The sequence below is a fragment of the Hirundo rustica genome, chromosome 3 (genome assembly GCF_015227805.2).
Source record: "Hirundo rustica isolate bHirRus1 chromosome 3, bHirRus1.pri.v3, whole genome shotgun sequence".
Classification (NCBI taxonomy): Eukaryota; Metazoa; Chordata; class Aves; order Passeriformes; family Hirundinidae; genus Hirundo; species Hirundo rustica.
Genome location: NC_053452.1, coordinates 69,716,755 through 69,737,610, shown reverse-complemented (window position 1 = coordinate 69,737,610; position 20,856 = coordinate 69,716,755). Strand labels below are relative to the sequence as shown.

The window sequence follows — 20,856 nt, the reverse complement described above, 5'->3', positions numbered from 1 at the left end:
TTACTCAGTGTTGAGATAATTTCCCTCCTCATGTCAGCTGGTGATACTGAGCTGTATTGCCCTTTGTTAAACTTTCAAACAAATATTTCATGTGGTTTCATAGGTTATCCATCCCACTGAAAAGCTTCCCAGAAATAAAGAATGTACTTTTTTTTTTTTTTTTTTTAAATCTTGTTCTCTTCCAAAATGTCTCAGAAGCATTCTTGCAGGTGATTGGTGTGCCTTAAAACCAAGGGACAACAGTCACAGCTAGTGGGTTAGGGCCATTCTGACTGTAGTGAATGCTGTCTGGTAGTGGGTGCCAAGTCCTAAATTGGAAAAGTCAGAAAAAGACCAAATTGAGGGGGCAGACAAGAGAACAGTCAAGACTTCAGGAAATGATGAAATTTATGAGCATGTGGTCCAAGACATGCTGTGAGACCACACCATAGTCAAGATCAGGAAGTCAGAAACTGCATGTGAGACAGGATCCATGACAAGACAAATACATATCTGTATTGCCAATGAGCAATGTCACACAGATCCCATGCAAACAGCAAGGAGGGTCACAGCTACACACCTGACTGAAAACTAGAGAAAACTTTAAATCAACAGAAGACAGAACTAGCAACTAGTACTGCATATCTAGAAAGAAGGATGGGTGGACTGATATCAAATGTAAATGTGGAATATGGCTGGACTATGTCCACAAACTCTCAGATGTAGTTCTATTAGCACTTCAAGTAGGTTTAGTCCATTGTGACTACTGAAACTAGTGGTCCTGCACTCCCCCTCCATAATTTCGTGTGCATGCCCAAGCACAGTTTCTTATTTATACCAATACAAGCACTTGTGTAGCTGGGACATGAACTAGCTTGGGAAACTGATGTAAATTAAAACTGATCATAATTAAAAACGATTAACCATCATTAAAATGAAGTAGTCAGCATTAAACCTGATGCACTCCACTACACAGCCATGCAAGTGAAGTGCTTATACTGGCACAAGGAAGGAGGCAGCTGGAGGTACAAGCAAACGGCCGAGAATGGAAAACCCTTTTTTAGAGTTGTCACAGCTCACACAAAGTTAATAAAAACCAGTGAAGCCCCAGCACCGGAGAACATGGTTCTCTGCCAGCTATTAAGGCTGTGCCATGGGAGCACACAGCGGCAACCAGCTACCTAGGGAATGATTCATGTCCAGCTGCCTTGGCAGTGACTCACTGGCTCAGTGACTTCACTCCTCCGCTGGTGGACAGAGCCCACTGCCTATTATGCAGTCCGATACTATCTCACTGTCTCCTAGTAGGGACTCATTCATCTGCCCCCAGCCATCTGCTGCTGCCTGTCCCATGTAGCGCGAGTACCGTAGGCTCATCGGGGAAGACGGGATTTTCTGTTCTTCATTTGGTCAGTTGCGAGCCTTTCCTCAGATTACGGAGTATTTTAACACTGAGTTCATAACAGTACTGAAAAAAAAAAAAAAAAAAAAAAGCTTTAGGCGACCATTGATCTATGTGATTTTCAACAATTTCTATTAAATATATTAAAAAAAAATAAATAAATCGCGGGTTATCAAGTAATGACCCGCGCACACAGATCCACGGTCCCTCCAGTGTGCACCCACAGACGCACGTGCCCTGCCCGCACACTCGCTCCTTGTGCCACACACCCGCGAACTGGTGACTCCCCATTTCTCGGTCACACACGCTGAGCTCCTGGAAGGGAACGGGAACTACGCCTCAACGCTCGGCTGGGCTGGTCTTACGAGCGAGGGAAGCGCCTTGCGGCGGGCGCAGAGGGAAGGAGCGCCGGGTGCGGGCGCGGCGCTGCCGCCGCGGCCCCGGAAGAGCCGGAATTCTCGGGCTCGCCCCTCGCTACCCGCCGAATGGTTTCGGGGGATGCTCCCCCTCCGTCTCTAGGCCATGTTCAGCCCTGCTTCTCCTGGCACGGCTCCCTGCCGACCGCAGCCCGTGCTTCCCACCTATGTTCGGCACGGCGCGGTCCGAGCCCTGTGCGGCCGCCACACCGCGGCCCCGAGCGCTGCCCGGCCCCGGCCCCGCCGCCGCCCGCGCTCCATCTCCCGCTCCCTGCGGGCGGGCAGGCTGCAGCGGGAGGGGCCGGAGGAACCGGCATATGCCTCGACGGGCATCGCCGCCACCCTATGGGAAGCGGGGAAGGGCGGGCCGGAGCGGCGGCCGCCCAATGTGCAGCGCCACCCGGCGTGATGCGGGTACCTGCGGGAGTATAAAGGCGGCTGCGTGCGCACTGGCCCCTCGCTTACACAGTATGGCCGGCGACATTAGCTAGCGCTCGCTCAACGCTCTTCTCTGTAACAGGGGAACACACGGACTACAAGGAACCGAACCGCATCGCCCGCCTGCACCCCCGCTCGGACTGTAACCCGCTGACACACGCTCACGCCGCATCCGCCGCCGCGCACTCCGGGTGGTTTTCGCCCGTTTAAAAAAAAAAAAAAAATCTTCCTTCTTCTACTTATTCTTCTGGGGTTTTTTGCTTTGTTTTTTAATTAATATTACGCAAATCCCCCAGAAGGTGAAACCCGCCCGGGACGGACTGGGACCCGGCGGCGGCAGCAGCGCGGCCCGTGCAGCAGCAGCGAACGGTGGCGGCCGGGGGCGGCAGTTTGGTTGTCGTTTAATTTCTGTGGTTGTTGGTTGCCGAGTTGTCTCACCATGAAGGAGAGCGGTGCACACTTCTTCGAAGGGACCGAGAAGCTGTTGGAGGTGTGGTTCGCCCGGCAGCAGCCCGCGCAGCAGGAGCCGCACCAGAGCAAGGGGTCCGGCGACCTCCGCACCATACCCAGGTCCGCCAACGGCCGGGGCGGGGTGGGGTCGGAGGGGGGAGAGGCGACGGCAGGGCCAGCGCTGTCCTTGGGAGGCGGGAGGGTCCCTGAATGGCCCGGGTGTGGCGGCGCTTTGGGGGGGGGAAGGCAGGTTCCGGGGTGGCCGTCGGTGGGGGCTGGGCTCCCGCGCTGCCGGCCGCCTTCCCGCTCCTCCGGTGACAGCCCCGTTACCTCCCCGCTGGCGGTGACCTTCCGCCGCCCTCCAGAGACCCTCGGGCAGGGAGGCTCCCCTCGTCCCGGGGGCGGGAGGTGGCGGTGCCGGGGACGGAAGCCATTCCGCGCCGCCACCTCGTGCAGCCCCGCGCGGTTCCCGCTGGCAACATGTGGCGGCGGCGGAGCGGAGCCGGGCGTGCCGCGCCGGCCGGGAGCGCCGCGGGGGGAGCGGCCGCCGTGTCGCAGTGCTGCTGGCGGCCGGGGCACGGCAGCGGCGCGCACCCCTCTGCGGCGGCTCGTCCCGCTCCTGCGGCTAGTTTCGGGATGAGAAGGCTCGGGAAATCCCTGTCCGTGCCGTACTGCGGAGAGCGGGGGTTCGGGACTCTCCTTCCCCGTTAATGCAAGCGGGGAAAGGAGGTCCCTGTGGCTGTCGCGGCGAGGGTTGATGGTTCCCCCTCACGCGGCCGGCGTGGCGACGACCTCCGCCACTACGTAGCCGGACAGGTCCACAGAGCGGCTCTCGCCGAGGGAAGCAGGCGGTACCCGGGGACCCTCCCCGTGTCTCCCAGCGGTGCGGTGGGCGCCGGAGCGAGGGAGGCACCGGGGAAGGGGATGCCTCCTCCTCCCCCAGAAGTGTGGCCGGAGCCGCGGTTTACACGTGAGGGTCCTGGCCGCGCTCCCGGGCCGCGCCGCCGCTCCCGTGGCTCTCCCCCATTGAGGAGCCGAGGCCAATGGGAGCGGGGCGCCGCGAAGGGCCGGGCCGCGCCCGTCACCCAATGGGCATGTGGGGAATGCGCTGGCGCCGCGCTCGGCGCCGCCCGGGGCGGGGGAAGGAAGGCCCGGGGCCCGCTCCGCGCCGCGCCGCTCCCGGCGCACGTGTTCGGCACCGGCTCCCGCCGCTCCCCGCCCGCCGCCCAGGAATGTGCCCGCGCCGCCTTTGTTAGCGCGGGGGCCGATGGCCACCTGCCGGCACACGGGGCGGCTCTGGAGCCGTGCACGGGGCGTCTGTAGTGCAGATCGGCAAGTCCCTATTTTGCAGCGGGACAGTGTAGAAACACGGCAGCTAGGTGATCCTGAAGGGCCCTTCCGACCCAGACCATTCTAGGATTCTGTGGAATACTTAGACTTCTGGCTGTGAGAGTCCAGCTGTAAATCTGCCAAAAATTGTGCTCTGGAAGTGTCAGAAAATGGTAGCTGCAAGCTTGAAGTACAAAGCAAAATTTGCAAAGCTGTGGATGAGCTTGCAGTGACAACAGAAATGGTACGTAGGTGGGATCAGCTGACATAGCTGGAAAATGTAGGCTTGTCCTAAGCAAACAGGGCAAATCTGAAGGTTATACTCATGTGAGTAGTTCACCTTCGGTATGGTTGGCTGTTCAGCTTTTCAGGTTCGGGTAGTTGCTGGAGCATCTGGCTCTCAGTGTATCCAGATTTGCTTGTGCATATCACTGTTAGCCAATGGTTTCTGATCAGGGAGTTTGAGCAAGAGAGCTTGTCATAGTGTATTTAATGTTTGAAATATGTTAATGATCTCCATTCAGAGATATATTCTATTTGTCCTTTCCTCTGTTTTCATATTTCTCAGAAAATTTCCCGTGTGGCTATATCGGTAGAATTAGCTATTCACAGATCCATGAGCAGATAACTCCCTTTTTTAAAACAGATGAATAGCTCATGTGTGTGCATGTCTGAATGCTCATGGTTAGTAGGAGCTTCATTTCTGCAGAACCAGAAGCACTGCAGAATACATTTTTACCTCTGACCTGTTGGTGTAATTAGGTAACTTGCTTGTGTAACTTTGACTTGTGAAGGTATTTAGACCTTTCTGAATAATGTACTTAACATGGAAATCATCGAATGCGGTTGTATAGCTCTTTGCGGCTTAGTGGTATAGTAGATACAGGGTAACAGCTTGTATAGTTAATGTCCAGGCAATCCTGGAAGGAAAATCCTAGCTGAAATACTTGCAGATGATGTGAGCTACTTAGCTGCTGGAGGAGCGGTGTAGTGTTTGACTTAAAATGTGAAAGATTCCAAAAGTACTCGTTTGACTTTGTGTTAATATGCAGATATAGTTTAGAGATGGTGTTCTGCGAATGCTTTCCTCACTGACACATTCCTGCTCTCTGGTGCTCCATTTGTCAGCTCAGACTCGTGTTTGCAAAACTGCAAGCTTAACTTTTAAACTGCTCCCAGAGCATTTAATGTAATTGCGGTGTGGGTACTGGGACAGTTCCTTTGTGTGGTTTAGATATGGCTGTAAAGTTTTAATAGAGTGGATAAAAACTGTTAACTGTTGAACGTGTGGTCTTTAACGCAGTGTCAGAGCTGTGAGCAGGCTTTGAAGACTTTTGTGTTAATTGGCGCGTAATACAACATGTCAGTCGAAGTTGCTTACTTTCTTTGGTAGGAAACTGTGACACATCTGAAAGTGCTATTAACCAGAGTCCACTTATAATTACCAGTGATACAGTGTTTCTAGCACAAAATGACCTGCTACAAACATTCTCTTTCGGAAAACTGTCAGAATTAAATTACCTGTTGCAGCTGATAGATGCGAGTGAAAGTCCTGAATACAATGTCTCCTGCTATGCTAATTCCATGAAGGTGATTAAATAAGCTAGTTTATGTTGTCCGAAATCAAAGCTGAAACTGTAGAACAATAGCTAAATTAGAATCAAGTTGCAAACCAGTTGAGCTTGCCTTTTGTATTTTAATACCTGCTTAGTAGTGAAATGTGAACCATTCATGTACTGAATGACTAAACTGGTGTTCAAAGCTAAAAATTTCCATGTTGTGTGTGCTTGTTAGGGATTACATATTTTAAAGTCTTTGCTGGATATCGTCAGCAAAAAAGTTCTTGAGCTGATGCAATTAAGACTTTTCCCACATTTTTTCCCTCCTATGGGCAAACCTGCTTTCTAGATAAAAATTTGGACTATGTGTAATGTATTTCAGAAAAGATCTGTCATTTTAATACATTCAATAAAGGTCCCAACTAAAAAGTATGGAACTTGAGCTTTACTTTGTTGGGGTGTTTTTACTCACTTGTTAATGAATTGTGCAGAAAGGTCTTGTGGTTTGAAATAGTTTCCGGCAAGCATCTAAATATGCCTGCCCTGCTTACATCCAGCAGTAGAATGAAGTTAATGTTTTTGTGATCTCAAAATAATTTGCTTTAATTTTATTGCTTGTTCTCACCATGCTTTGTAAAGAATGTTTTTCTAAAAAATAGCCTTAAAGTATGTATAGAAAATAGAGGGTTTGCTGAAACCATGATGAACTTGCTGCAAGCCCTGGATCTCCATGGTGACTGTGTAGTGCATTCACTATCCCCACAGTAAAATAAGCTATTTATTCCTTCAGATGATGTGCAGCTATGCATTTTCCATCTCAAGGTCTATCAAGATCTTGAATGTATAGAAGTTTGAAAACATAAATAAATGTTGCCAGTTTTAAAAGGTCATATCTCAAGCATTCAACCCTGAGGAATATTCTGAAATTGAGCATATTTATGGACTTTTAACCTGCTTCCTATTTGTCTATATTACATGGAGACACAAGCTGGATAGAACTGCAGCAGTGAGCAGTATGGGGTGCCACTGGTGGACATTCTGATCCTGTGCTACAAGAAAGCTCCCAAGCACCGGCAGTCAAGGATTTGCTAGGAGTCCTGTAAATCCTTGCTGTGTGCTGCACCCTGGAGCCTGAGCCGGCTCACTGCTGCAGTGCTGCTGCGCCTCTGCCCCTTCCCCCAGCCCTGGGCGGTGTGACCTGCCTGTTCCTCAAACACTGCAGTACGAGGAAGCTGGGCCACCAGCCCTGCTCTGCTCCTACTCCTGCGGTGCTTTGGAACAAAACTGAAGGGACTCTGTAAAGAAGGCAGAGCTGTGCTAAGATAAGGGCTTCTGTCCACGTGCACTTGTGGAGCCTTTTTTATGGGCAATGCAAGGTTGTCTGGAGAACTCTATGTAAGAGTGCAGTCTTCCCCTCATCAGAATGGATATTAATCAACTACATTTAGATAGGGTTCAAAACTACAGGTAAAATGTTTTCTTGTAACTCAAAATTGTAATTAAAAAATGGTTCCACACAATGGAAACAAGCCCTTTTATTCTCACTACTACTGATTCTGATAGTGTTTGCAGGAAGTGAAAACTTACATTGAAGATTTTCTGACATTTTCCTACCTTACCACTAAAAGTGCTGAAGCATTTCTGTCAAAGGTCTGTGCCCGTTGTGAGACTGTAGAAGATAAATAAGCAGCTGTTGGTACATTCCTCAAAAGGCTTTCCTAATGGTTGTTTGCTCAGCCAGGAGAACAGGAAGATTTGGGGGTTTTGGTAGATACCTGTTGCCTTATGGTATGTTCCTTCTGGAGAAAATTACGCTCAAATTTGCCCTCAATGTTGCTTTTAAGTCCTGCTGTGCCTACTGGGCCTCATGCTTCCTCAAATGCTTTGAATGTCCTTGGATATGAGAGACTTGGGAATACCCGCTGAGTATTTTTGGATGTAAAAGATGGAGTCCCCATTCCATGTAACTGCAATAGTGGTGTAAGGGCTGCAAGAGAAATATGCAGCCTTCAGAGCCCCAGCTGTGGCCATCTTTGTGCCATTGCTGAAATATCTTGGTTTCATTTGGGAGTGATTCTCTAAGTAGTTTGGGACTTGGGACTTTCTAGGTAAGAAGGATTTTGTGAGCAGTACTGCATAGAATTGCTTTCAATGTGGATGAAATTTTCCCCCCTGGTTCCTGTCTCTTGAGATTAAATGCATGTTCCTGGAGGGCTTCTTAGGTTTAAGATAAGGGAGATGTGCACAGTCTCTGTATATCTGTGCTCAGAGCATATAGAGGGTGTGACACTTTTGTGCACCCCTCAGATATTGCCTATGTAAACGTATCAAGTTGTGAGCGCCTTGAGCCTAAACTCAGGCTGTGTAAGTGGTTCAAGGTAACCTATCTTAAACAGCAATTTATAAATTAAGTTATATTTCTAATTGGAAGTAACTCACATGCAGCTGTCTGCAGAGAAATACACAAGCTACTGAGATGTGCTTTAAAATGCTTGTGACTTTTGTGTGGTCTCTACTGTTCGGGGTGCTCGAAAGCAGTGTTCCAGCTCTGCTGACACCGATGTTTGGCTGGCTTTCGTGTGTCTTGGTTGCATTGCCTCTGTGTAGGCAGTTTAGACACAGTTTTAGGCTGTCTGGATTGTGGTATTGGTAGGAATTTGCCTATTTAACTGTAGCCTGCTAATGAGGTAACTGATACCTACATGGCTCCTAAAAACACTTAGTAGGTAACAGGTGAGGGGATAAAAGATTTTTCTGCACTTGAATGCTTGGACATTGCAAGACAAGGTCTTACACAGTCAGGATTAAAAGGCTTGTTACTTAATGGTACTATAGAATTGTCAGCTGTTCTGTTCTAATGAAAAGCTACGCAAGAGTATTTATATGGCTTAAGCTGTCTTTAGGAGTTTCATATGATTTATTTCCTAAGAATTCCTGCCCTACTGCAATACAGCTTTTCTTCACTGTGCTGTGTGACTGCCCTAGCAAGGTCCTGTTACTGGGGTGGTGTGCTTGAGGAGGCTGGTGGTCGCTGATAGGAACGAGTTCTTGATGTAGTTCTTAATCTCTTCAAATTGCTGTTAGCACATTGGCCTGAAACGGCAGTATTACACCTGGTATGCTTAACTCTTGTTAAAGAATTAGTTTCATCCCTAAAGGTGAAGGCTCAGAAGAGGCCAATAATTTGGTTCAAAAGCACGTGTTTATCTGTCAAGGAAAGCTTCCTTCTCAGATATGATGCTTTGGAACTCGGTTGAGAGCAACTGTTGACTATTCATGAAGCATACTTCCTACAGTTAAGCTACTTCTCAGTTAAAATAGCTTTTCCCTACTGACATACCTGGTTGGGAATTTGAATGGAAGTTATTTGTACCCTGGTAACAAGTGTGTTGATAAGGCACTAAATATTGCAACACAGGTATAGGAGTAGATTGTTAAACTTGATTTTTTTTTTTTTTCCTTTTGGTGTGTTCTGCTAGTCAGGTGTAGAACCATTTGCCTTTTGCCATTAAAGCAAGGATGAGTTCTTCACACTTGAGTAGATGTATTCCATTTTCACTTGCCATTCTCTGAGAAGGTGCAGTCATTTAAGGTGCATTGTGCTTGCTCATTCAATAAACTAATTTGACTCTAGATAAGTAGCAGTTATTTGAAAATTCAGAAAGGGGATCTTACCAGCTTTGGAATGAAGTGGTCAATAAGCCCATATAAGTGAGGAGTCAGTCTCAAGTTGGTGTTTGCAGGTCTGCTGCAGAACTTGCTTCCAGTGAGGGCTGCTAATGACTCTCATGGACCATACTCAACTATGTTGGAGTGTAGGAAAGCAATTTCCAAACTGGCATTGTCCTGACATCTGGCTATGGGAAATAATTTAGGAAATGGTAATGTCTTGCACACTGATCATTGAAGGGGGAATGTTAAAGAGCAGAAATCCATGATGGAATCTCATTGGGTACCCTTTTTCAGTTGCAGGCTTTGCTTCCAAATTGGAATTTAACTCAGTTATGAAATTAGTAGTGTTCTCAAATACTTAAATTACTTTTACTTATTATTGAATAGCTGCAATATATGTAGTGATAACCATTGAAATACTGCCTTTAAGGTTGATTTTGTTTCTTCATTCACGTGTGGGTAGATATTGCTTGTCTCAACTAGAGACAATTATATGGATTAAAAAACAAAGTAAAAAGGAAGAAATGCAAGAGTTAGACTTGTAGTGAACTTAATCTGCTTGGTACAAAGTAGTCCCAGATGTTCTTCTTAGCTGTGCTTTAAACAATAGAACATGCCAAATATGAAGGTCATCTTGTTTAAATAGATTATGTTGGATCAAATCCAGCCTTTCTTTTAGTTTTCTGTACTTCAAAATGCAGAGGGATACAGGCCAGGATCCCTGCAGAACTTCTCCCTAATGTGGCCAAGTCTCATCCTGGGTGCTGCAGCCCTTTGTTAGTCTATGTACGCTTCTAGAGCAAGCCTGGCATCCTGTCTGATTCCAAAGTTGTAGGGTTTTTCCTTAATGCTGCTCTAGACAGATCAAATTATGACCTTGCCCTTTCATTTCTGTAAAGGCAGAACACAACATTTGCTTAGCTAGGGTTTCTGTATTGTGATAGTGAGGACTTGAGCAAAGCTGTGATATGCAAAGGTCTCTTGCTACTGCAGATTTCAGCTGTGGTACCTAAACCCAACTGTAACCAGCAAGTAAAACAAGATTTCCTTTGCATCGTGGGCTTTGCATTTAACACACAATAGGGCATTGTTGGTGCTATACTGACCCCTCACTGAACTACCAAGCTTGTTACATCTTCCTCTGCTAATACGTGTCTGAAACATGGGCAAGACATTTCCCTGAAATGCATGCACAGAACTGCACTGCAGTGATACTTTAAAGAAGAAGTGTCACTTGCCTGTGTAAGGCTGAGGTTTTGACTGTCTGACCGGGTAAGAAGCTTGTGAAGGCTGAGACGTGTGCTCTTGCAAAGCCTAAGATAGTTACGTGCCCATTAATACTCGGACAAGTACAAAATCAGATTTGTAGTAATGTACAAATGGGGTTAGTACAGCTCTGCATCAGGGAACTCTTCCTTACCTTTCCCAAATGCAATGTCAGACGCTGGGTGTTTATTTAAGGGCAGATAAAATGTCAGTAGGGATGCTGGAATGGTTTGAACCATCTAATACTTACCTAGTTCAATTTACACAAAGAGTGGCTGGCAGACTTATGCTGGTGTGCTGTAACCAAGGAAAACTAAATCCTTTAGTACTCCTACTAGCAAAAGTATTTTCCAGGAGCATTTAGAAGACAGTTTATATTGTATCTATTTCACTCTTTGCATTTACCAGTCTTTTTAAGTTGAGCAGCCACTTACATTTTCACGTACACTTGAGTTTTAGGAACAGACCTAAATCCAGCCAATGACATAATCATAGAGCTGAGTAAATATGTGGGACTGGAGCTGAGCATTCAAAATAACCTTTTTAATTTGACATGGTGATTTGAGTATCTGTGCTGTCATGTCTGTGTTTGCAGAAAAGCATTTCATCAAAGGTCACTAACTGGAGTAAACCTCACTTTGATTTTAGGTATCCCGTTACATAGCTGAATTTCTAAGTTATTCAGATATGCACTTGATAATGAGGGTTTTTTTAATGAATAGGATTTTCTTAACATATGTTCTGGTTGAATCATATATAAAAATACTGCTATCCTGGTGTAATATGTACTTTAAATGGGAAAATCCTTGAGTATTAGTAAAGGTACAGAATTCAGTTTCAAAAGGCATTCTCCTGAATGAATTAATTCATTGAGGGAGAAGTTAAAGCATTTGTTTGCTGACTGTTTAGAAAGTCTAAAGAAGATGTGGATGTTTTAATTATACATACAACAAAATCTAAAACTTCAGCTTCATGAGCTGACTAGTTTTCTAAGGGGAAAGATTGGTGGCTGCAGGAGAAGGTGTGTTGATGGAATTAACAGTGAGTGCTCTGTCCTGGAGTACAGCCATGAGGCTTTTGCAGTGTCAGTAAAGGGTGAGAGGTCTGCCTCCTGAAGAAGGATTAGGCTGTTAGACAGTTTTATATGGGCAAGCTGAGTTTGCTTGGTGATGAAAAATTGGCAATGTTTTCATGCTCTTATTCCACCTCTACTGATGGGCAGCTTAGTTTTATGCTGGGTTAGTAAATCTCTGGGATCATGACATATCTGAGGACAAGAGCCAGCACAAACCTGCAGGTGGAATATGCTGTGGGAAGGGAGAAGTAGGACAGCTGGCAGTCCGGTAGTTTTGTGACGTCAGGAAGCTGTATCTGTTCCTGTCTTATTTATAGCAAACTTGACTATTGAATTCTACTGATCTGATGTGAACACAAGATTGAAGTGGCAACCAAAGTAGTTTTTTTGCAAATCTGTCATTTCTCTTGAGTGCTTGAAAGTCTTTTAGCTTAATTTGAGCCTTTTTTGTTGTTGTTGAGCTTTTTGTTTGGGTTTTTGTATTTGTTTGTTTGTTGAGGTTTTTTTGTTTGTTTCAGACTCCTTGTAGAATGAGTAATATTAATAAAAAATTTGAAATACTAAATTTCTACCACCATACTGAATTCTAGCACTGTGGCTACAATTCGCACTGTATGAAGGAATTCTGTTATCCTGGTTGGTCAAAGAGGAATTCAGGTCATTGAAATCTATTAATTTTTAGCTTTTCAGTTAATTTATAAACTTGACTTGAAACTGGTCAATCAAAATATGTTAATAATAACTTACTGGTTTATTACTGTAGTAGTATCCGATGACTACTATGGTTGAAGCACACAGAGGTTCAACCTAAAGCATACCTTAAGTTGCCAACATGTGGGATGAAGGATTTAAGGTCATCCTGACTCAGTTAGAAGCTTGAGGTTGCTGTTCGGCAGTTGTCTGCATGCAGCAAGTCATGGTAACAGATTTTGAGGACTACTAAGTCATCAAGAGCAAAGAATGGAGTATTACTGTATTGTGAGACAGCCCCTGTATGAAAACTCTTCCTATTTTGTGCTCTTGGATCCAGTAGCTCAAAACTCTAGTCTTGTTTGGGCTTTTTATCCAGGTCTCCAGCAAGCTTTGGTTTGTTTAACCTGTTGTTTGTTCTCTTCTATAATTTCTTCACAGGATTGAGTGGGACAAACTTCTGGAGAATGTGCATTGTTTGATCATAAGTGTGACAAAAACTGACAAGCAGGAAGCTTATGTACTCAGGTAAGGCACTGGCTCATTCTTTTAGTCCCTAAGAGGGAAAAAAAGTGAAAACATATGTGATTCACTTGGCTGAGAATCCAGTCTTGGGTTAATGGCAAGTTGATGGCTACAACTTGCAGGGGTCTCCTGCTCAGAGGTGCAGATCTCTTCATTGTTATGTTTCTTTTTTCTTTTAACCAAAAGGATGGACAGAGCTGTGGTGGCTTTGCACCTCATTGCTGAAATTTTGTCCATGGGTAAATAAGTGTCCCCAGCAAAGAATTTCAGTATTCATTACTTCAGCAGAATAGGCTATCCCTTATAGATCAGCAAAAAAGCCTTATAGGTAGATCATCTTTAACTGCATGTAATACAATCAAGTGGAACAACTCCTGCACCTGACCTAAGGGTATCTGTAAAACTGTAGCTTTCCTGAAACCCTGGAATTTTTGTTGTGCTGCAGTTAGTTGTAAGGACAGTACTTTTGCCATGTGTTTTTCATCTTGCCAAGTACTTCCTTGCTTTTTTACAGCTTTTTTGACATTCTCTGGTTTACTTTAGATTACCAATACTGAAGTCTTTGTACTCTTTAAAGACTGCCTTGAGGGCAAGGTTGTGCTAAGAGCAAGCTAGTGAAAGAAACTGTGTTCAAGTCTTATTTCTTCAAGCTTCATATATTTAAAACAGAATTCTGGAAAGAGTAACTAGTTGCACTGCATCATGGATGAAATTTACCCTTGATTTTGAATTTGTAAACAGCATGCCAAATTGAGTTACTTAAGCTAATTTTTACTCCCATTGTTCAGTTACTTGATGAAAAGATACTTGTTAAGCATGTTTAAATGTTCTGGATGTAGTATCAATGCCTAGCTCCAGTTCAGCTGGGCTGTAGTTAAGTATCTGACATAGTTGATATATACTTAGTTTCTGCATCTTATTTATGAGACATATCATATAGCTGTGCCTGTGTACACCCTTCGCAGCATGTTTATATTTCTCAGTTTGAGGGTGTCTAATGTGTGTGCCTTTTCCTGTAGTGTGACAGCTCTGTAGTATCATGCTTGGAGCAGGTGTTTATTTTGGGAAATCATAATAGCTCTCAAATGTTAGCTGCATTCTATTGATTTGATCTATTTGCTAAGTATGTTTGTGCCATATGCTGAATGTTCACTTAGAGTAATGCATTTGGTCGGGATAAGGACCAAGACATAACTGCCTCCTGGATTGTTTTATGTAGAGTACTTAATTATTCTTAACACATCTTTTACAGTGAGAGTAGCATGTTTGTCTCCAAGAGACGTTTCATTTTGAAGACGTGTGGTACCACCCTCTTACTGCAAGCACTGGTTCCCCTGTTGGAGCTTGCTAGGGAGTACAGTGGGTTTGACTCAATTCAGGTAAGGTGTCAAAAATCTTCCTTGGAATGTACAAAGAGCTTTTTGCTACTCTTTCAAATTCACTCCTTTTATTAAATATCCTGAAACATTTATGCATGCTTCCCATAATGGGAAGACTGTAATGTAAGATCGCTCTGCTGTAGTAGTTGCCCTTTTATCTCTCTCTTAGTGGTTGCTAAATAACAAGTGCTAGTGTGCTGAGTTACTTAAGGATAACTGTGCCCATGCTGCCTAGTGCAAAACAAGTTTGTAAGTAAACTGTCTTTTGAAGCTTAGAAATTAAGACAGGAGTAACCATGTGCCTCTGAAACGGGAATACAGGTAGCAGTGTTTCGACAGTGAAAACAGGTCCTGTGAAAGTCCATGATAAATGCTTGCATTTGTCTAAATTTTTAGATTTAAAGTAGATGGATGTACTCAATACCTATGCACCTTTATTTTTTCAGAGCTTCTTTTATTCACGTAAGAATTTCATGAAGCCTTCCCACCAGGAGTACCCACATAGGAATTTCCAGGAAGAAGTAGAGTTTCTTAATGAAATTTTCCCAAGTAAGTTGATGAAACTTCAGCAAAGTTGGGTGAAGGATTGATGTTACGTGAGAAGTGATGAGGCGTACAATAGGTACGGGCTGCCAGGCCAAGAATTCGGCAGTCCTTGTATAAAAGTCAAAAGATTTAAATACCTGTTTTCTGAACTTCTGGTACTAGCTTGTCAAGATCAAAATTTAAATTATACTGAGCTTGACATTTAGCACCTTGTCTTAACTGGGGTCATCTTCAGACTTCCAATCACTCTGCAGAATTCTGAAAGCCCTCTTAAAAAGCTAGGATAGTAATTTAAAGTAAGTAATACACTGAAGAAAAATGTGGGCTTTTCTCAGAGTAGTTATTATGCTAAAAACTGAATTTAAACCTTTAATACAGTTTAAGACTTAGAAGAAGAATCTTAAATTTTAGTGGCATGTTTTTGAAGGAACATGGAAGCTGTGGTACTTGCCTGAGTTGTTTTAAGATAAATGATAATCATAAATCCATTTAACAGAGGCTTTAAGAGTACCAGGGTTTTCTCTCTGTGCATAGCTAAACTGACCCACTTCTTGCTTTTTTTCATCATTAATTTTACATTCCTGAAGTTAAATGCCTGGTTATTTGATATGGCCACTGAGCGCATCAGTGAACCTCATGGGGTTCTGTGGCAGGCCCCTGTCTTTAAATGAGAAATGAATATAATATTTTACATTAATGTTCAGCTGTGCTACATTAACTGGAGGCTTTTTGTCTTGTCTAGATGGAGCAGCTTATTGCATGGGGCGTATGAACTCTGATTGCTGGTATGTATGTGAAGAATTTGGAACCTTTACGGTAGAACTTGGTGCTGTCAACGTGTGTTACATACTTGATTTGTGCTTTATGTAGGTACCTGTACACCCTGGATTTCCCAGAGAGTCGGATATCCAATCAGCCTGATCAGACACTGGAAATTCTGATGAGTGAGCTTGACCCAGTAGTTATGGACCAGTTCTACATGAAAGATGGTGTTACTGCAAATGATGTCACTCGTGTATGTTTGCTTGAAAACGGAGCGTTTTGGGGAATGGTGAAAATTGGGCAACAAAAAGCTTCATTCACTTAACATTTTAATACAAGGTTTATTCTGTGGTAGGACAGATATCATAGAAAGTGTCAGGTTAATACTTTGGGAGGAAAATGGATTTGACTCAGGAATGTTTTGGGGATTTTAACTTCATGTTTTCAATGCCCTTCCTTTAGTGAAAGCAGTGCTTTGAGTGTTGGAAGCTTTTACTCGGAGGCGTGTAGGAGTAGGAATTAAACCACAATTTGAGTAACTTTCAAGGATGTAGATTGAGGAATAATGCTTAGATAGAGGATAAGGAATGCAAAGGCTAAGTAGGTATAGAATCAGGGTTAAATTAGGGTGCCATTTAGATGAGGGGAAGGGTAGATTTGGGGTCTAAGCATAACTTGATGGGTTTGCCTCCTTTTCCCAGATGGAGAAGTTGTGTGGCATGAACAAGTTTTTCTGACAAGTACACTGACTTCATCTTGTTTTCCACCTTAGACTTTGATTCTCATACTGTATTTGCTATTGAGATTTGGCTGTAGCTCAGGTACTGTGTGGTGAATCAAAACACTTGGGATTGCACTTCTTCCTAGGGTATAAAGTAGTATATCCTTACCCTGGAGTAAATGTAAACAGCATTCACTTTGTGGACTGTGGTTGAAGAGAAGCTCTGTTTCCCATTTCAGCAGCAAAAGCAAATATGTTTTGGAGTTCCAAGCTGTTTGCTTGTCTTGGATGGATGCAGGTGGGCTCTGTAAGAGGCAGTGTGATAGCTTGCATGCAGATTATTGCTGCCACTGATGTAGGGACGGGATGCAAACCAAGGTCATCTACAGTGGTACACAAAATCAGACTGACTTGTTACCAGGAGAATTCTGGTGTCCTTTTTGCTAAATAGACATTCATTCTGCCTTTGGGTTAAATCTAAACATGTGTAAGGTTGCATGATAAACAGAGTTGTTTAACTTTGTTTCAGATGAGTGGAATTCGTGACCTGATACCAGGTTCTGTTATTGATGCTACAATGTTCAATCCTTGTGGGTATTCAATGAATGGGATGAAATCGGATGTAAGTCTTACACTCATTAATCATAAACACTGCTAAAGAAATAATTATTTGGTGGTAATAATACCTTCTTTTTTTTTTTTTTTCCAGGGAACTTACTGGACTATTCACATCACTCCAGAACCAGAGTTTTCTTATGTTAGTTTTGAAACAAACATAAGTCAGACCTCTTACGATGACCTGATTAGAAAAGTTGTAGAGGTTTTCAAGCCAGGAAAATTTGTGACAACTCTCTTTGTTAATCAGGTGAGTTTTCTTGCAGTAGCTTATCAACCTCTTTGTTAATCAGGTGAGTTTTCTTGCAGTAGCTTATCAACTGATGAAACACATATAGACACAAATGAAGGAAGACTATAGATTTTTACTGGAAATTAACAGTTTCCAGTTTGTCTCTATATTTGAGTGGTAGTTTCATGGGAAAGTAAAAATACTCTTCAGTCTTCCTTTAGCATGTACTAAATCCATCTTCAGAAACAGTAAGATGCGGCATCCTAGTCCCAGAATTCTAATTACTTCCTTTATAGTTCTATATTGGCATAATTTCTTGCTTTGGCACTTTTCTGGATTTGCCTGCAACTGTCAGTTGCAGAACATTTGCTATTAATAGTGTTGTTCTCAACTAATCACAGAACCACAAAATTATTTGGGTTGGAAGGGACCTTAAAGATCTCCAGTTCCAACCACCTGCTATGGGCAGGGACACTTTCCACTAGACCAGGTTGATCAAAGCCCTGTCCAACCTGGCCTTGAACACTGTCAAGGATGGGGTATCCATAGCTTCTCTGGGCAACCTGTTCCAGTCTCACCACCCTCACAATGAAGATTTTTTTTTTTTTTCCCCTAATATCTAATCTAAACGCACCTCTTTCCAAAAGGCCCCTTTCCAGCTCTCTTGTAGCCCCTTTAGGTTCTGGAAGGTGCTCTAAGCTCTCCCCAGAGCCTTCTCTTCTCTAGGCTGAACAACCCCAGTTCTCTCAGCCTGTGTCCATAGGAGATGTGCCCCACTCCCCATAGTTGTTCACAGAACAGCAGTACCATATGTAGGGAGCAGAGTCACTTCTTGGGAATAAAGCTTTTCTGCACCACTGTCAGGAAGAGTTTTAAAACATGTTGGTAGGAACCATATATGAAATGCAGTGTGCTAATCCACCTCTAAATGACAGTTTTAAAAGTAACTTTCCCTCTTGGTTTTTTTGTTTGTTTTCTAGAGCTCTAAATGTCGCACAGTGTTTTCCTCTGCCCAGAAGATTGAGGGGTTTAAACGTCTTGATCACCAGATTGCCCAATTCAGTGATTATAATTTTGTTTTTACCAGTTTTACAAAAAATCGCCAGCAACAGCACAGTTGATTAAGAATGAAGAAAAAGCGCAAAAAGAAATCCCATATAGAAGGTGGTGGTTGCTTTCTAGTTGATGATTCAGGGGGCCATGCTTTCCACTCCCACCACCTCGTAGTTGTGGAAAGCCCTAGGTGTAATCATAGTATAACCATTTTGAATTGTATGCATTATTATATCAAGGAGTTAGATATCTTGCATGAATGCTCTCTTCTGTGTTTAGGTACTCTATGCCACTCTTGCTGTGAAATTGAAGTGCATGTAGAAAAATCTAACTGTATGAAACTTTACAACTCTTGTAAAAATGATTCAGGTAGAATTACACACAGTATAGTTTTTCTCCAAGTATCACCAAAAATTCCCCACAGACAAGGCTTTCGTCCTCATTAGACTTCAGCCTCAACATACTCACTGGGGACAGTTCTCTGTTAAATTGTTGCTTTTTTTTTTTAATCTATGTTGTGATTTCAGTCTAAAACAGTTTTTGATGAACTTCTATGATTTCTAATGAAACTGATTCCTAATTAACACTTTCATGTTTGGAGAAAGTTTCTTAAAACAGTTACAAATCGTTTTGCTACTACAGGTGGTGGTTGATTTATTTTCAAATCAGACTGACTTTTCATGCTCTACTAAAGCTTCTAGGAATTTGCTCAGCTCTCCTGTAGAACTGGGCTAACGCATCGGTCTTTCACCTTTAGTAACTTGGGTATCGGTACTAGTACAGGCTAAGTTTTGTCTCACCTTATTGGTCGTTTGTCTGTCCCCATCCCCCAGCTGTCACACCGCTACGCAACGGCAGAATTGGATGAAGGTCCAAGACTTGACAGGGGAAGAGCTGAGCCGGGCTTCAGGTGCTTAGGTGTAATTGTGTGGCAGCTTTGCAAAGTGCAGGTTCACATTGGCATTTTCTGTCCTAATCACCCGTTAGTGTCAGAACAGGGAGCTGGTGCTCCTGAGCACCGGCAGGTAGGGCTGGTGGAGGAGTGGAGTTTGCCGGTCTGGGTGTGTTGCTTGGTTTGGATTATTCTCAGTAAAACCTGTGACCTGCCTGACTTCGGACTGTAAAGAGTGCTTCTAAACTGGTCCAGTGTTCCTTCATTTTGTTGTTCCAAGCAAAGCTAATGCCTCTGTCTTGTGACAGTCCTGTGACATTGTTGTGCATGTGACTTATGTTGTACTTGAGTGTTGTGACTTCATCTGTTTTTTCCTCCTAATTGCTAAGGTGGTTCCTCTTACTGTGACTTGAGGGCATTAAGTGAAGGTATAGAACAAGCACTGTCTGGGACACCTGGACAGAAGTGAAGTAGAATGCTATTCATGGAGCGTGAATAAGTGTGTAATTCAAAGTCACTTTAATGAGTATTGACTAAAATGCAGGCTTTGAAAAGCTGGCACACTTTCAGCTATGTTTGTTTGCAAATACTGGGATTTTAACAGCTGTGAGACCAGCATGTTAACAACAAAATTGAGATTATTTTTCCCCTCTTGTCCGTGCAATGTTCTAACTTTCTGGTTTGATGCAATGGTTCTTTTGTTCCTTCCGTATTTATAAATGAAGCACTTTTTCAGTGCTTCTAAACTAAAGTCTGCTTGGTTAGAAATCAAGTGGTTGGAACATTTTGATTTTTTTTTTTTAATTTTAAGCATATTATTGATGTTCTTTACCAATGTTATCAATTACATGCTGTAAATGGCACTAACGCTTTTTGGTGTTAATATTGAGGACCAATATTTCAATGGGTTTTTTTTTTTTCTTCTTGCATTGTCTCAATTGTTCTGACATTTTTTGGCCTGAGGTCCTTTAAGTAGACTGAAGATCCCTTTTCAAGTAATACTGAAAGAATGCATCTTACAAAAAAAGGTATAAGCCTCGTCTATGAAAATGAAAGCTGTTGAATGGGTTATTGAACTATCTGGGTGATCAGGATGGGGGGAGTATGGTGTTTATAATTTCTGTGGTGTTAGACTTTGATCATTTAAAAATATCTGTACCACAACTTAATGCTTCAATAAAAGTTCGCTTAAATTGTTTGTAGTGATGATCCAGCAATTCTATCCTTCACTCTCTTCATGCTTTTTGGTACCAAGTGGTTTGATTCTGAAATTGATTTATGTCCTTACTGTCCTAATTTGCACCGCTCCTGTAGGGGGATGCATCTCAACACACTGGCAGTTTAAAATGAAGCAGTATGTGAAATGAAGCAGAGTGAAAATGTTACACTATTCGTGAAGCTAAAACTGTTTCTCTAAATGAACACAAACATTTGTTGTCTACATTTAACCTGCATCTTTTTCTTGAGCATTAAGTATTCTAAATAGCCCTCTGAATTAAGACAACTGCTTCTAAGTAACAAACTGGCATACATTTATGTACTTAAGCTTAAGACTGGCTTTGGGAGTTCAAGGTGAGACTTATCTCTTAAGGTGAAGTAGACAGGTACCTAATGTAGATAGTAACCTAGACCAGAAGCTAGTGGCTAGGAATGTCAGTGCTAGGCAGATGCAACTTGCTCAGTTGTAAATTCCTTGAGTTCCTACGGGAAGAGCAGCTGCAGTTTAATTGTATTTGCAAAGCTCCAGCAGTGCTGATATCCCCCAGTCACCTAAGTATTGTATTGATATTGGAGGTCTAAAACCTTTAAATTGTTTAGTTCTGAATACAGGTTTCATTAGTTACCCAGAACCTTA

The 20,856-nt window shown here is 43.3% G+C and overlaps 1 protein-coding gene across 1 annotated transcript; it reads left to right on the top strand.

The window, feature by feature from the left end:
• Positions 1 to 2,256: 2,256 nt before the first annotated feature.
• AMD1 (adenosylmethionine decarboxylase 1) lies at positions 2,257 to 20,199 on the top strand. The gene is made up of 9 exons (XM_040058597.2): positions 2,257 to 2,805; positions 12,718 to 12,804; positions 14,054 to 14,180; positions 14,627 to 14,729; positions 15,469 to 15,511; positions 15,597 to 15,741; positions 16,739 to 16,831; positions 16,919 to 17,074; positions 18,037 to 20,199. Exons 1-9 carry the CDS (start codon positions 2,675 to 2,677, stop codon positions 18,175 to 18,177), a joined length of 1,026 nt encoding a protein of 341 aa, XP_039914531.1. The 5' UTR covers positions 2,257 to 2,674; the 3' UTR covers positions 18,178 to 20,199.
• Positions 20,200 to 20,856: the final 657 nt, after the last annotated feature.